General features: G+C 39.6%; 1 protein-coding gene across 2 annotated transcripts in view; it reads left to right on the forward strand.

Annotated features, from left to right (window-relative positions):
- The window catches only part of TLK1 (tousled like kinase 1), a 187777-nt gene extending 172181 nt beyond the window's left edge, over window positions 1–15596 (forward strand). For both annotated transcript variants that reach the window (XM_054043647.1, XM_054043645.1), the window contains exons 19-21: window positions 8642–8753; window positions 9085–9192; window positions 13846–15596. In XM_054043647.1, coding sequence (XP_053899622.1) covers window positions 8642–8753; window positions 9085–9192; window positions 13846–14022 — 397 coding nt within the window. In that variant the 3' untranslated portion in view covers window positions 14023–15596. The remainder of the gene's footprint in view (window positions 1–8641; window positions 8754–9084; window positions 9193–13845) is intronic.
- Window positions 15597–17106: the final 1510 nt, after the last annotated feature.

Here is a 17106-nt window from a genome sequence, read left to right on the forward strand (position 1 = left end):
AGGTTCAGTTGACTGGAAAACTGACCAGCCATACTATATGTGTAGGGATAATATATATTTGGCAATTTTTATTACATATGTACATATAGGGTAAATGTATACTGTGTCAGTATAAAACTGTTATGGAGTGTTTTCCAGTGTTGTGTATGTTGATTAAAATCTGTGCACTTGGTTAGACCCTTAGGAGGGCCTCTGAGAATTAGGCATTTCTCACATGCGTACCTGAAACTTCATTAACGTGCAGTGAAATTGCAGCACATGTCCTGAACAAAGCATTTAAAAAAATGCATGTCTAAATACATTTTCCAAATGAGCGCAAGTGTAAAAATCTTATGGAAAAGTAAGACTGAACACACACTGACCTCTCACTTTGTGCAAAAGTCCAAAATCTATGAAGGGCATGGTGAGTTTTATATCTTTATATGACTATTTATTTGAAAAATATATGTGGGAAGTGGAGGGGGTGCCTGCTTCTCCTGCTACTTAGAGAATTTAAGGCCAGAAGGGACCATCAGATCATCTAGCCTGACCTGTATATTACAGGCCACCAACACCATCCAGCACCTGCACATTAAACCCAACAACCAAAATTAGACCAAAATATTACAACCCACAGGAGACTAGCCTATTCAGTGCCACAGTCAGCGAATAGGAGGGACCGAGGTGCACCAGGGCTCAAGGCCCCCACGGTGACAGGGAAATGATTAAATGAGATACAACTAAATAATCATAGCAAGTGACCCGCACCCAGACTCTGTAGAGGCAAAAAATCTAGGGTTGTCAAGTGATTTAAAAAATTAATCGTGACTAATCGCGCTGTTAATAATAGAATTCTATTTATATAAATATTTTGGATGTTTTCCACTTTTTCAAGTATATTGATTTCAATTACAACACAGAATACAAAGTGTACAGTACTCAATATTTATTTTTATTATAAATATTTGCACTGTGAAAATAAAATAAATACCATATATACTCAATCATAAGCCAGTTCATTTATAAGCTGACCCCCCCGCAAGATGGATAAGTAAAAATGGAAAATTTTTATGACCTGTTCATAAGCCGACCCTATAATTCAACTTTGGCTCCCGAGCCATCAGGATGAGCCGCTGGCAGGCTGAGATGGTTTGTTTACCACGCGTCTGCAGGCACGGAGGTAAACCTAAGTACACAAAGTGTCCCGGCGCGCCAGCTTCTTACCCTGATGGGCCGGGACAGCAACTGGTGGGGAAATTTTTTGGGGGGAGAAGCTGGGGGTCGGGAGTAACCCCTGTGACCACCCCCCACATGACCCCACCCCTAGCTCGGGACCCCCACACTCTCCCCGTCCCATCCCTTCTCACCTTATCTGGGGCCAGGGGAGGATGTCTCTGGCCTGGCTGGAGCTGCTCCGGCAGGCTGGGCAGTGCGGCCGCAGCGTGCTCCGGTGGGCCGGGCCGGGCGGCGCGGCCGCAGCCTGCTCTGGCGGGCTGGGTGGCTGCAGCCTGCCAGCCCTGGAGCTGCAGCTGCTTTGGAGGCTGTGGGGAGAGCAGCATGGCCAGAAGCGGAGACACTCTGGCCCTGCCTCTTCCCTTCTGGCTCTGCTGGCTGTGCTGCCTCTCCTTGTTCCCTCTGTTCGGGGGAGGGGCTGTGTCCCACCTCTCCCTCTCTATTCTGTTCATAAGCCGACCCCCTTCTCTGGTGCTTCCCTTTTTTACTAAAACAATTCGGCTTATGAACGAGTATATATGGTAGTATTTTTCAATTCACTTAATACAAGTACTGTAGTGCAATCTCTTTATCATGAAAGTTGAACTTACAAATGTAGAATTATATACAAAAAACTGCATTCAGAAATAAAACTATGTAAAACGTCAGAGCCTACAAGTCCACTCAGTCCTATTTCTAGTTCAGCCAATTGCTCAGACAAACAAGTTTGTTTACATTTGCAGGAGATAATGTTTAAAATGTCACCTGAAAGTGAGAACAGGTGTTCACATGGCACTGTTGTAGCTGGTGTTGCAAGATATTTACGTGCCAGATGCGGTAAAGATTCATATGTCCCTTCGTGCTTCACCCACCATTCCAGAGGACATGCTTCCATGCTGATGATGGTTTCTGTTCGATAACGATACAAAGCAGTGTGGACTGACCCATGTTCATTTTCACCATATGAGTCAGATGCCACCAAGAACGTTAATATAAAGTGAGCACTATACACTTCGTATTCTGTGTTGTAATTGAAATCAATATATTTTAAAATGTAGAAAAAATCCAAAATATTTAATAAACAATAGAATACCAATTGACATTTAACAGTGAAATTAAAACTGCAATTAATAGCGATGAATTTTTTTTAGTTAATCGCATGAGTTAACTACGATTAATCAACAGCCCTAAAAAAAACCCCAAGGTCACCACCAGTCTGACCTAGGTCACCACCAGTCTGACCTAGGGGAAAATTCCTTCCTGACCCCACATATGACGATCAGTTAGACCATGAGCATGTAAGCAAGAACCAATCATCCAAGCACCTGGGAGAGACAGAGAATGCTTGGTGCTTCCTTAGAGCCCTGCCCAATATCTCATTTCCAGCTGTGGGTCCTCCTTGATGCTTTAAAGAAAGGAGATAAAAACACCCATCCAGAACATACTGGGGGGAAGAAATAATCCCTTCCTGACTTCTGCTGGTTGCCAGGTGAAACCCTGAAGCATGAGCTTCAGATGCATCAGGCATAAACCAAAAGTGAACCCCAGAGTAATTGAGCCCTTCCCCTAACATCACGAGCGCCTCATTATACAGTAGCTCTCATAAATTTGTTCTGCTCTCTCTTAAAAATGAAGTTGCTTGCCCCACAACTCCTTTTGGGAGGCTGTTACAGAACCTCATCCCTCTGACAGTTAGAAATCTTCTTCTGATTTCCAGCCTGAATTTGTTCATGGGCAGTTTATATATGCTTGTTCTTGTGCCAGCATTGTCCTTCAGTTTAAATAGCTCTTCACCTCCCTGAGAGCAATCATATCCCCTAATGTATTTATAGAGAGCAATTATATCTCCCCTCAACCTTCATTTTACTAGACTAAACAAGCCATGTTTTCCCAGTCTCCTCTCATAAGATGGGTGCTCCATTCCCCTTATCTTCCTACTAGCTCTTCTCTGCACCTGCTTTAGTTTAAATTAATCTTTCTTGAACATGAGTGACCAGAATCGTACCAGTATTCCAAATTAAGTCTTACCAGTGCATTACACAATGGTTTAATACTACTTTATCTCTACTGAAAATGCTTCATCTGATACTTCCTAGGATCACATTTGTCTTTTTCACCGTACATCACAGTGGTGGCTCATAATCATCCTGTGATAGACCCACACATCCAGGGCTTTCTCCTCCTCTGTTACTTCCAACTGATGAGCCCCCAACTGAAGCAGAAATTCTTATTATTGGACCCTGAGTGAATGACTTTGCATTTTGTACCATTGAATTTCATCCCATTTCTGTCACTCCAGTCTTCAAGGTCATCCAGATATTCCTGTATAACATTCCAGTCTTCCTCTGTATTGACAATGCCTCCCAGCTTTGTATCATCAGCAAATGTTATCAGCACACTTATACTTTTTGTGCCAAGTCATTAATAAAAATGTTGATTGGCCCCAAGACTAATCTTTGAGGAACTCCACTAGTAATCTCCCTCTAGTCCAGTAATTCACCTTTTAGCATAACCCACTGCATTTTCCCCTTCAGCCAATTTCTTATCCACCTTACAACACTTGTACTGATCTCTGTCTTCCCTAATTTAAGAAATAATTTCCCATGTGATACTGTTGTCACATGCTTTACTGAAGTCCAAGTGTATTAGGTTTACTGCACTTCCCTTATCTAAAAAATCAGTTATTTTCTCAAAGAAGGAAATCAGGTCAGTCTATCATGTTAACCCTTATTACATTACATCCCCTTTACCATTTACCTCTATGAATGTAATTACTCTTTCCTTCACAACTTGATCTAAAACCTTGCATATTACTTAAGTCAGACTAACAGGTCTGTAAATGCCAGATCACTTGTTTTCCCTTTCTTAAATATAGATATGATGTTAGCTATTTTCCAGTCATATAGTATTACCCCTAAATAGATAGATTTATTAAATATCCTTGCTACCGGGCTAGCAATGTCATGTGTCAGTTGTTTCAGTGTTCTGGGATGGAAGTTATCTGGTCCCCCTGATTCGAGCATAATAAGATCTTTAAGTTTTCTTCCACCTGAGATGTAGTAATTTCCATTTCTTGATACTCATTTCCATCACATGTACATATTCTGTATTGTCATCCTTACTGAAAACTGAAGCAAATTATTTATTTTGTTTTTGACCTATATCTAGATTATCTTTAATCTTCTTCCCATCCACACTGCATAATGGCCCAACCTCGTCCTTCCACAGTCTATCTTTATTTCTATAACTAAAAAACTTATTTATTTTAAATGTCCACAGCAAGAGCTAATTCAGCTTGACTTTTGGTAATTCTTGCTTTACTCCTACTTTTTCTAACCTCCACAATATAGATTTTTTTGCTGATCAACCCCTTTTCTTATTCCCTATAGGTTCTCTGCTTACTTTATTACACCTAATAAACTTTTTAGGTGGTTATTCATCCAGCTGGGTCTGTAGCCTTTCCCTACAAGTTCTTTTCCCTTTTCTTATGATGCAAATTTCAGATAGTTTTGTATAGTTGATTTGAAGAAATTCCCACCCACCTCCATATTTGTTTTTTTCTGCTCTTCAGTACAGTTGATGTCTTTAACTAATTCTTTTAATTGACCAAAGTCTGCCCTTTTACAATAAAAAATCATAGTTGACAACCTGGTTTTGATTATCTTTTCATTTAATTTAAATTGAATCAGCCCATGATCACTCGATCCAAGGTTATTTCTTATGACTAGCTCTTCCTTGATGTCCTCACTACTTACCAAAAGCAAGTCTAAAATTGCATCAACTCTTGTTGGTTCAGTGATGATTTGAGGAAGAAAACTGTCCTCTATCGCATCCAGGATTACAGGGTCTTACCAGTCTTAGTAGCATTTATTCTCCAACTTTACCATTCCTAAAAGTATTTGTCTCTAATAATATTGGAGATCTCTGTAGTAGGAAACGCCCTCGCTCTTGAAGACTGAGGATTTTAGCAGCTGTAGGGCAGGGAACAGCCAGCCTGAGATACCCCAAACAGGGAAATTACACTCTCTCCCTCCCTCCTGCATCCTAAATTCAATAGGTAGGTAGGAGACCCAGAGACATCCCACCAGTGTATCTGTTGGGTGGAAATGAAGGCGGGGTATAAACCATCTCTTCTCTCTCATGCACTCGGGCTCTTTTACAAAAAGCTTTAACGATAGAACTGCCTGCAGAACAGGAAAAGCAGTGAGCATTGTCCTTGCCTATAGAAACTTCCTGGCTGGGATTTGTTCTCCCCAGTCCCTCCCTGTTCTGATGGGGCTTTTGGCTTTTCTGCTTTTTGCCATAGCAGCCCATCAATCCTGCTAGTGAGTTTGAAGAGTAAGTAGGAGGCTAGTGTTGGCCAGCTCATTATCTGCCAACTCTTCTGAGCACTTAGCCTCTTTTCATTAGTTTACCTGCAGTAAGGAAAGAAGTCAGGGGCTCAAACTTAATTTTAAACAGAAACGTCAACACTGTACCTATCAGTTCTGTAGCTTTTTCTGTTTACTAAGTTTTACATAATAGTATTTGTTTTTACCTTTTTCTTTAGCTAACAAAACACAGAACCCACCCCTAGGAAATTATACACAAACCCCCCCACATTAAAAAAACATAATTTAGGTTGCAAAGTCAAGCACTCAGTAGTTAGGAAACACTATACCTATTTGGCAGGGGGAGGAAGGTGGGAGAGAGAGACGCACACATTAATATTTGGAAATATTTATGCCAAATGAAAATGTTAAATAATATGGATGTGATAGAATTATGTTCACTAATTGTGATATCTCTCTACAACTTGCTTTTGACTTTTTCACTTTCTAGTCACCGTGTCAGACTAAAAGTGTTCTCTAGTTCACAACGCTATATATCTTGTGTAAATATTTCTATGTATACATTATTTTGTTTCATTAATGTTTCGGCTTGGCCCTATGTTTTGGTATAATTTATCATATGCTGTGATTCATCTTTTAAAATTATTGATATATTAATGTTCTGTTACTAGCATAATAATGCCTGTAGTCATTTATACTATAAATACACACAAAATCAGCTGACAAAATTTTCAATCTTGGGAGCCTAAAGTTGGATGCTTAATTCCATATTTAGGAGCTTAAATAAGTGGCTTTATTTTTAGAGATATTAGACACCTTGAACTGTTTCTGATGTTATATCTACTTAAGACTCTCAATATTTATTTAGGAGCGTAACTTTAGGGGGTCTATGTTATAAAATTTTGGTCCTTGGCCTCTAACTAGTCTAAAATGCCATGTGCAATAATTACATTATAAATTAATACAAATGCTAAAAATAGGGTCCATGACCTTTATACCACTACTAAGTTTCAACACATCACATTGCTAAAATAATGGGATTTTCTTTAGAAACTAGTTGTTTTCTGTCTCCGAGTATATCTCGAAATGGTTGATTCATAGAAGGAAATGCTGTAAGATAATTTGAAGTGGGAGTTATTTTATAAGGAATTTATATAAATTGTCATGTACAGAAGCTGAATGTCTATGTTCATTGTATCTCTTGTAAACTATTCACTACCTACTGCAGGGCTGGCTCTAGGCACCAGCGCTCCAAGCATGTGCTTGGGGCGGCACTTCCCAAGGGGCAGCACTCCGGCCCCTCCCCCCTCTTTTTTTTTTTTTTTTTTTTTTTGCTTGGGGCGGCAAAAAGCCAGGAGCCGGCCCTGGTCAGAGCCCTGCCACTGGAGAGCCAGTGTCCCCTGGAGCCAAGCCCGGGCTGCGGCGGCGAGAGGGGCTCCCGGAGTGTGTGAGGAGCCGGGGAGGGAGGGAAGCGGGGCCCGGGATGCAGGGAGGGAGGAGGGTTCCTGCTGCCACCACCGCTGTCTCCCCAGGGCGGTGTGGCATTTCCCCGCCCAAGTGGGCTGTGCAGGGCGCCACCGGGCTGGGCAGGGGGCGCGGATCCCGGCTTGTGCGCTGATGGGGCAAGTGGCTGGGCAGCCCCAGCTACTAGGGAGCTGTCCCTTCCTGCCCCCGGACCCAGCCCACTGCACACCTCCCCCGCCTCAGCCCCGTGCTGCTTGCCCCGAGCCCCCACAGCGCCAGGGGTGGGGAAAGGCAGAGCCTGGCTCCGAGCGGGGCAGCAGGAGATACTGCCCCGCTGGGGGACCCCCGCGGCTCAGGCACCTGGGGGTCAGTGTCCATCCTCTCGGCTCTGCCTGCATGGGGCTGGGGAAGCAGCTGTCAGCGCCTGCCCCTCTCAGCCCTTGCACCCCCCATCCCGCTCGCAGCCTCTTCACTTGTACCTCCCCCCCATCGCTCCTTCGCTGCACCCCCTCCCCTTGTACTCTCCCTTCACCTGCACCTTTCCCCTTGTACCCTCCCCTAGTCCTCTCCTCCTGCACCTCCCCCTTCCCCTGCATCTCTTCTCCCGCAACCCTCCTGATACCCTCTCTACTCCTCCACCCTCCTCTGCAAGTACATCACATACTTCTCTGCCAGTGTAGAGCCCCCAAGCACCCCCACATCTGCTCCTCTGCCTGAACCCTCTTTACTAGATCCCCATCCTTTCCAGGTACAGGGTTTGAGGGTTAGTCCCTGTGCCTTCCATGTGCATTTGGAGCACTAAAGATGGAGTTGCGGGGGATGGGGGGGGCCGAGATTTATACTAAAGTGAAATAAAAATAGGAGAAACGCTTTGATCCCCACTGCAAGTGTAAACGGGGATTGCTGTGGTGAACGAGGAGATCACGTTTGTAGGGGTGGGGAGTCCAGGGCTGGGGCGGCAGGGGGTGTGGGTGGGGGAGGGCACTGGAGTGGGGGGCAGGCAAATTTTTTTTTTGCTTGGGGCGGCAAAAAACCTAGAGCCGGCCCTGACCTACTGTATGTACTATATGGTGTATTTTCATTTCATTGATATACAGTACATTGCAGCAGGTCATCAAGTGTGAAGAAGGGACAGTAATGAAAGGGTTACATAAGCTTTAATGTTGATAGATGTAAAGTACTGTAAAGTCATTTTTAACGTTTTTGCTTCTATAATAAGTAGAAAACAATCTTGTGATTTACACAGACATTTCAATAAATACATATTTAATTTATTTACCTCCTGTGAGAATAGGCAACTAAAAGAGAGGAGTATATATCCAGTCTAGGGCCCCAATCTCTAAATCTCAGGCAATAGTTATTTTTCCCACTGCTAGGAATACGAGATAAATAAAATAGACCCTATTCTTTAACATTAACTTCACTTTCTAAAAATTGAAATCTCACTATATGGTTGATTAGCTCTATTATCTGTGTCTGACACTATAAAATATTGAAAATTACAATGTCACTCTTGATTTAAAAAAAAAAAACAGACTTGAAATAACTGTACCAGTGTTAAGAAATCAGGTGCAGTCAGATGTATAACTTTGTGTTTGAACATGATATAAAGATTGTGGGTTTACTTGCAGTGACAGAAGGTTTTGGTTTTACAGGTACTTGCCTCCAGAGTGTTTTGTAGTTGGCAAAGAGCCACCAAAGATTTCAAACAAGGTTGATGTATGGTCAGTTGGAGTAATCTTTTTCCAGTGTCTTTATGGAAGAAAGGTGAGACAAAATGTGTTTAAAAACCTTGTACAGCTTTAAGACAAGCTTCTCTACGTATATCTCCGCTACGCACTGAAATTGTGGTCATAAAGACTTTGTTACTTCCGTTTCTGAACATTGATATTATGTTCGTTGATACCTCTTTCAAACAAGAGGTAGAGGAACAAATAGTCTAACCTGACATAAAAATGTCATTTTACTTAAGTGTTACTAGATATTTTTGTGAGCACACAGACAGTTTAAAATAACATAAATTAGAATGAAGATATGTTGTCACTGAAATTGATACCTGGATGCTTCATGAGGAAATTTTTCTGAATTTATTTTTCAGCCATTTGGTCATAATCAATCACAACAAGATATCCTACAAGAAAACACAATATTAAAAGCCACAGAAGTCCAGTTCCCAGTTAAACCTGTTGTAAGCAATGAAGCCAAGGTAAATTTTCTTAGAACCTAATTGAGTAGCATGAAGCAAATACTAAATTTATTGATTGGTTTTAGAGTATTTACTATAGAAGCAAGCTATAAAATTACCACTAATTTAAGAATATCATGTAAGTGGGAAAGACACAATGGACAGGTATTCCTGGTTACAGCCTCTCTTTACACTTTGAAATTATTTCAGTTTTTTGTACAATATATCTCTTTTGGAACTTATCCAAGATCAGATGCCCAAAAATAATTTGGGAAAGACTTACTTCATCATTTTACATTTACATAGTGCCTTTGTTCCAGAAGAACTCCAAGGTGCTTCAAACCAGGCCTTCCCAAAAACTCTCATCACTGATGCTGTCTGGTTTTGGTGTTTATTCCCTAGAAGACTCTGGCTGCCTCACTGTATTAGCTAATTAAGTCATTTCATTAAAATTTTGTTTTGTAACAGGCTGCTTCTGAAAATAGTGAATGTTTGTTACCTAGTTTTCTCAATCTGAAGAACCAGCTTCACTGCTGGAATGCACTGGGAAAATGCCTTCTACCATTGCTCCCTTTGAAATTCATAATGTACCAGTCACATGAACTCTAGGCTGGTTAAGTAGTACATGTTCTCAAGATCAGATCAACTTCATGAGGGACAAGAATATCAAAATAGTTGGGCTGCCATAGAGTATGCAGGGCAGAGATCTGTACATTTAAAAAAACACATTATTTTGGGACTGGAAGAAATGTCTAACCCAGGGGTTCTCAAACTGGGGGTCGGGATCCCTCGGGGTCACGGGGTTATTACGGGGGAGGGAGGGTCGTGAGCTGTCAGCCTCCACCCTAAACCCCGCTTTGCCTCCAGCATTTATAATGGTGTTAAATATATAAAAAAGTGTTTTTAATTTATAAGGGGAGTCGCACTCAGTGGCTTGCTATGTGAAAGGGGTCACCAGTACAAAAGTTTGAGAACCACTGGTCTAACCCCTTCTCCCTGGACATTCAAGATTCTACAGAGAAATGAGGATAAAAGGAGATTCCAATGACTTTGGTGATTATAGCTGTGGACATCTGTACCATAAACTAGGTTCTAGAAATTGGGGGAGAAAATAAATTGGAGGTACTTGATTTAAAATTGTTCTTATGCATACTCTGGATATTAGTGACCCTGACTCAAGCAAAAGACTTGATGCTGGTTCAAAATAATGCTATAGGAAAACAATTGGGCACTACTTCCAGTGTTCCAAAACAATTAATGTAACAATGTAAGGAATACATCTTTTGGGATCCAAATGGTGTAGAAGTAGGAGCAATGTGGAATCTTGATCAAATAAGTAAGATTCTGCCTCTGGAGGTTAAGAGGGCAAAGTAGACATAATTTAATAACTGTAGAGACTACTTTTCAAGAAGATGTGAAAATCTTTTTGGAATGAACCTTTTTGTTATGGTTTGCCTGCATACATTTCTGTTGGTGATATTCTTAAAAGGAATTTCATATTGAGCAAGTTACAGTTAGGGGGTCACATAAAGTTTATGTAGACATTTCAAGAAGAATTGTTTGTCCTGTAATTTTTGTTCTTGGTTTGGAAAAATTGGGTCTCTTGTATTCAGTTAATGGACACAGGCACATACAATAGGAGAACAGCATGTGACTGATAAGCTTACATTTTTTAATAGTTTATGCCCCATACCTTTTAGTTTGACCCTAATGGTTTTTTGTGATTGAATTTATTGAAGGAAAACATGAGGCAACAGCTATTTAAATGTGGTTATAGTCAGAAAATGGCTATTTAAAACTGGCAATTTATTACCCTCTTTGTATTCTGAATAGTATTTGCTGCCATTAATGACAACAATTAATTGTTACTTATCTTTTACTGTTATTAGCATCAGTTAATCACAATACCTATATAAGAGCGATGCATTCTTTTCTGATATGTACACCAAGTGTAAACTAACATGCATTTGCAGACTTTCTATTGATGACAATGTGGAAGCAAGAAAGAAGTCAGATTGACAGACCTGGCAGTTGGAAAAAACACATTGTAAACTGAAAATTTGATCTAAAAATTATTGAGATTAAATAAACATGGATATTCTTGATGATATTTTTACAGTCAGTTTTCAGTGTGTGACTGCACTTTAAGATCCACATGTCATTTTCTTCCGATTTGTGTTTAGCTGTCTTTTGCATTATGTTATTGTTCCTACAGTGCTATAGGTACACAAAGATTTAAAAACAAAACCCTGCCCCAAGGACCTTGTAAACTACTTTCAGTAATTCATTTATTTTTTTAAATAAAATGTTAAAATGCTAAAATCCAAAAATGCCTAAGAACTGCTGAATATTAATATATAAACACATACATTTGCATGATTTTTTCCTTTATTTTCCAGTAGGAAAGTAACATATACTTTTATATAAAGACCTGCACTTATTGGATATGCAGTAGTTACAGTAAATTATGGTGAAACTGCTACGTCCGGTTTCTATGAAATTCATATCACTAACAAATGCATGTTTTTCTTTGATCTTCAGTCTTTATTTTAGGACAAAGGGTAAAAAACTGAATTGCTTTATCAGGGAAAGGAGGATTTTTCCCTAATCTTCCCACAATCTAATTACTTAACTAAATTCTAATTATTTTTTTCATGGTATGTTAATTAAATCCATAGCATTGTGTAACAGGGTTAATGGCCTGTCTGAGGGAGCAGGGTCCAGTACGCATGCTTCCAGTTGGGTTTAAGGGAAGGCCCTGGGGCCTTATAAAATGGGAGCTAGCAACAGGGGAAGGATGGCTACCCAGGACCTCTCTCGATCAAGGGAGGTAAGGGTGCTGGTAGAGGAAGCTGCAGGAGAGGCTGCAGAGAGAACGAGACTCCTGAAGGAGAGAGTAACTAGGGGAAGATCAGGACAGCAGCAGTGGAGGGTTGGCTGCTGACCCTCTCGCTGAGCCGGAGAGAGAGAGCTGAAGAAGGCTGAGCTCTAGTTAGGAAGGGCAGGTAGTGGCTGCTTGGTGCAGAGCAGATTTAGATAGAAGAACAGCTCCAGGCTTGGATGAAGACACCAGAGCTGAGCATGAGCTTTTGTGTTGTGGTGATGGACTTTATTTTGGGACTTAGAGGATCATTTGTGTTAATGTTTTTAAGCTTTAACTTTTTGAATCTCAATGTCCACTGTTATTAAATTATTTTCTGATCCTCCCCCGTGATTTCCCCCCAACTGTGAAACTTTAAATCAATTAAAAATTGGGGAAAAAAATGTTTAAAAATAAATATTATCCATGGAATTTTTTTTTTTTTAAATCACATTTTGTCAAGCCTGGTTATATAAGGTGGGGTAAGTAGGTTGGGGGCTGGGAGTTAGCTGTGAGAGGATTTTCCAGACAACTTTTTTTAAATACAGGATGCTTAGAGGTACAGTGCCTTTCCAGCCTGGCATCCAGCACAATCAAGAGTAGCTTTTTGCTAGATTCCCTCACATCTAGGCAAACCAGTGTGATAAAACCTTCTTAACTTACAGAGGACAACTAGAATGGAGTAGTTTAATCAACTTCTCATCTACTCTCCATCTGATTCACAGTAGAATTTCCTACAGTTTCCACAAAGGAAAGTTACAGAAATCTTCTACATTCTGAAGATGCTAATTTCTTTCATGCCATATGATCTTGTGAAAATATATTTGATTACACATTCAATAATCCTAGCACAGTTTGACAGCTACTTAATTTCACTACCACAGAGCCTCCCAAATTCAATCTTTCTGAAATGGACCAAGATGATTTCTTCCCACCCACCCCTGGTGCCAATATCCTATTTCTGGAACATTTCCATAGCTATCCTCATTATTACAGAGAACATCACTAAATCTGCTAGAGAGAACAACCCTTCTAGCATCACTGAATGGAAAAATAAGCATGTATCTGGAAGGACCATAGAAACCCACTGGCTACACACTTAACATGCATGCTCTCTCTACATTCTCAGATTTCTCCTGCACTTGCTTCAATTTATTGATTGTAAATATTATTTCAAAACAGTAATGTGTTAAAGGATGTTTGTTTTCATGTAAAATTTGGATTCCATAGTTTTTGTCTGTTCATGAAGTTTTTCAGATAAGATTGATTTTTTTTTTTTAAGTGACACTAGTTTTGTTGTTACATGCCGGCAGATTAACAAGTATGTTAACAAGTGCCATTGAGGAATGGTTGGCTTAAAGTCAAGAAGAGTAAGGGAAGAGCAGAGCACAGAAGCCATTTAAATCAATATAGGTGGTGGGGAAGGGTAGTGAAGAGGTTTTTCAGTTTTGCAATCCTTAAAATGAAAAAACCTTGTAGGCAAAAGAGGGAAGATTATCTTCAACATTGCTTTTACAAGCTAATATTGTCATAGAAATGCCAGAGGTGTCACTGAAAGTTGCCATAGAATTCTGTCTGCTCTGCATTTGCTGTACCCTTCCTACCATTTTGACATAAGTGTTGCAGAATTCTGGGGACCTACTAGTTCGTTACAAATTACATTGTTCTGCTGAATTGAGCTGCTTGAAAACAACAACTCTTCTAGAACTTCAAACTGTTTAGAACTTGTTAAATCAACTGGAGGAAGAATTGGCTCATAAGCAGCATTCATTTTATTTGGAAGAGTAGTAATTTTTTCCCCCCTGTTTTTCTAGGCCTTTATCAGACGCTGTTTAGCATACCGCAAAGAAGATCGATTTGATGTCCACCAGCTGGCTAATGATCCTTATCTTCTCCCTCACATGAGAAGATCAAATTCTTCAGGAAACTTACATATGACTGGGCTGGCAGCATCTCCTACGCCACCTACTTCAAGCATTATTTCGTACTGAAATTTCTCCAAGTGAAGACTGGCATGATATATTTATAGTTTCCAGATGCAGACTAGTTTGTGAGCATTTGAGTGTTTTTACACAGGACAACTTTGATTACTGTGTTTTCAGACTGAAGTCCTCCTGCTTAGTGTCCATTTGTTTGATGGGAATGGATCATGGACTGTGAATAAATATACCCTTCTGACTGTAACCTTTAAACATTGAAGAATGACACTGCTTGTTGCACACAAATCGATGTGCTGTGTTTAAGAGTAAAGAAAAGGTTTTGGGGTTTTTTGGGGAACACTGTAAATAATCTTTTTAATACTTATAAAGTACATTTGGTTGATACTGGAGAGTGCTAACATGAAGGGTAGTTTTTCATTATTTAAATAAGAAAAGTAATGGACAAATTTGAACACACAGGAAAGGTTCAGTGTCTGGACAAAAAAAAAAAACAACAAAAAAACCTACTTCCCAAGTGGTTGAAACCAAAGTAAGAAGTGAGTGTCACAGTTGCATTCTGTATAAAGCTTTTCTGAAAAAGTTATAATCTTTTGTTTGGCTATTTGGTCTTATTAAAGGCTGTACCTCAAAACCCATGTGTCCTCGTTTCACTGAGATTTGAAGGGTGATGCATAGTTTCTGGTACATTATCCCTCAAATAGCTAATTTTGAACCCATCTACATTCTTTAAATTTATTATACTTGTCACAAGTTTTGACAATGCTGCCACTTTCCAGGCCTTTGAGAAAAGTAAATGATAGCATATATCCAAGTGCAGACAGGTTATGTATGATGTTCTATGCAGGATAATGATGAATTCCCTTCTAATGCTATTGTAAATTGTTGTACAGAGGTCATATTTTTAGTTATTAAATTTCAGCCACTTATTCCTGTACAAATGTTTAAAGTATGGCTTTTTCTAATTGGATATTGTATTTTTTTTAAGTCTCCTTGAAGGCGCTTTTAATTGCTGCTAAATTATGTTGCTTTTACTTTTGCAGAAGAATCAAATGACCTCCTTAAAGTGCAAGTCAGCTGTACGTTATAGAGAGATTAAAAGTAGATGATTCATTAACAATCAAGGCATGTAAAAGAAATCTGTGTTGGACATATACAGTACAGTTCTTTAAGTCAGTTTCTTGTGCTCTCAACCTGTGGAGCACATTGATACTAGATATAGAACTTGTTCATAGTTATTTTCTATTTCTGGAAGTTCCTATCAACAAGGAAATGTTTCTTGTGGCTTGTACAGATATTTTAAAATGTGAAACATTTTCTAACTGCCTTGTATGGTAGAAATTTATTTTTCAGAACTCTCTCTCTCACATACATTATTCCTTTTACTGTCCCATTCATGATGCTGAATACCTAGATGTAATTTTGTCCATGCTGCAGAAAAAGGAGGCTGTATTACCACAGGTTTTCATTTAATATTGTACAGTTAAACTGTGGCTCTTGTTTTTGATGTTGCAAGCCATTTTGTTTTCATTGTACATAAAGATACATTAACTGTCTCTTTAAGATGCTGCTGAAATTGTAGAGAATGTAGCCAAAACAGTAATAAACAATGACAGTTGAAATTTCAAGTATGTATAAAGTTATTGCATCTGGGGAATCAGCTTGGCCACACCTCTCAGACACTGCTAAAAGCAATTATTTTGCTCACAAAAAAGCCAGTAGAACTTAAATCTTTAAATACTTGAAGGGTCCCAAAATATTTCAGACAACAGTGGTATTGAAGTAAATTGCTGCTGTTCTTTCTTACGGAGGCATTACTGTGGTGAGTGGGACTCATAGAAGTCATCTTAAGTGAAGGTTTCAAACTACTCTGTTTCCCACAGAAGAAAACATAACATTTTAGGTCCAAATAGTGGCTTTTCCTCCTCAGGTGTACAAGGAGCCCTCTCCCCATTGTACCATCCACACTGCAAAGACATAGCCGTTTCTCTTGCTCTCTGAGCTCAAGTGAGAATCGGGGTAGGGGTCATAGCTAGAAATATTCTAGATACTCTAAATGTTGTGTTACCTTCCTGCACCATGTCTGTACTGATGTCTGCAATTAAGTCAAGGACTATTTTTGCTTTACCAAAAAAAAAAATACAAAGCTGAGTAAATTGTATTGTTATTCAGATTGTGTTAATTATGTATTACATCTATTATATAGTAGTGCCTGGAAGGCCCTTGAATAAGATACAGCCTGTTCCTGCCCGAAAGAGCTTACAATTCTATGAATGTTGTTACCTAAAAATTAGTTTTCACACATACTGAGCCTCTGGAACATCATCTGCCCCGGGAAGAAGGAATTTGTTTGTTAATTACAAATTTAGCTTTATTCTGTATGGACAACATGAGTTTTTCCTGATGTCAGTTCAGAATGTGAGATGATATGGTGGAACATATCATAATTGTTTGTTTTTCTGTATTTTGGAAGTTTTTATACCAAACATTTATACAGATCAGAGCCCTAGCTCTGTAACATATTCTATTCTTTTCACATAGCTTTATCATCCAGGTGGCTTTTCTACATAGGCTCTTCCTAGCCACGTACCATAGAAAAGGTGCTGGGGGATGCGGGAAGAAAAAGCTACTTGATATGGGGGAAAATGCAGAAACTTTAAAAATAAAGATATTTATCAGGAAAAGCATTGTAATATAGCTTTGATGATGTACCTAATAGAAGGTTGAGAATGAAGACTTGCTTTCCTATTACTGTACTGTTGTTTAATGGCCTAGACGTCAGTGTGTCCTGTCAATGACCGATGCCTGTTCAGTTTCTTTTCAACCCATTAGAAGGCAAATTTGTTTGACTTTTTACACCTCTTCCACCAAAAGTTTATAATAGTAAAAATGATCCCTGGACTGGAGAAAGCTTTGGGATCCTATAAGACTAAAGGTGTATAAATCTGGGAGAATACTAAACTGGCATAATATATTATTTTTACATATTCTTTCACTATGTACATGGAGTCATTTTATATTTGCAATAAGACAAACCAGTTTTATCTCAATTTAGTACCCTCTAGTGCAGTGGTTCTCAAACTTTTGTACTGGTGACCCCTTGCACATAGCAAGCCTCTGAATGCGACCCCCCCTTAT

Source organism: Malaclemys terrapin, chromosome 11 (assembly GCF_027887155.1).
Source record: "Malaclemys terrapin pileata isolate rMalTer1 chromosome 11, rMalTer1.hap1, whole genome shotgun sequence".
In the NCBI taxonomy this organism is placed as follows: Eukaryota; Metazoa; Chordata; order Testudines; family Emydidae; genus Malaclemys; species Malaclemys terrapin.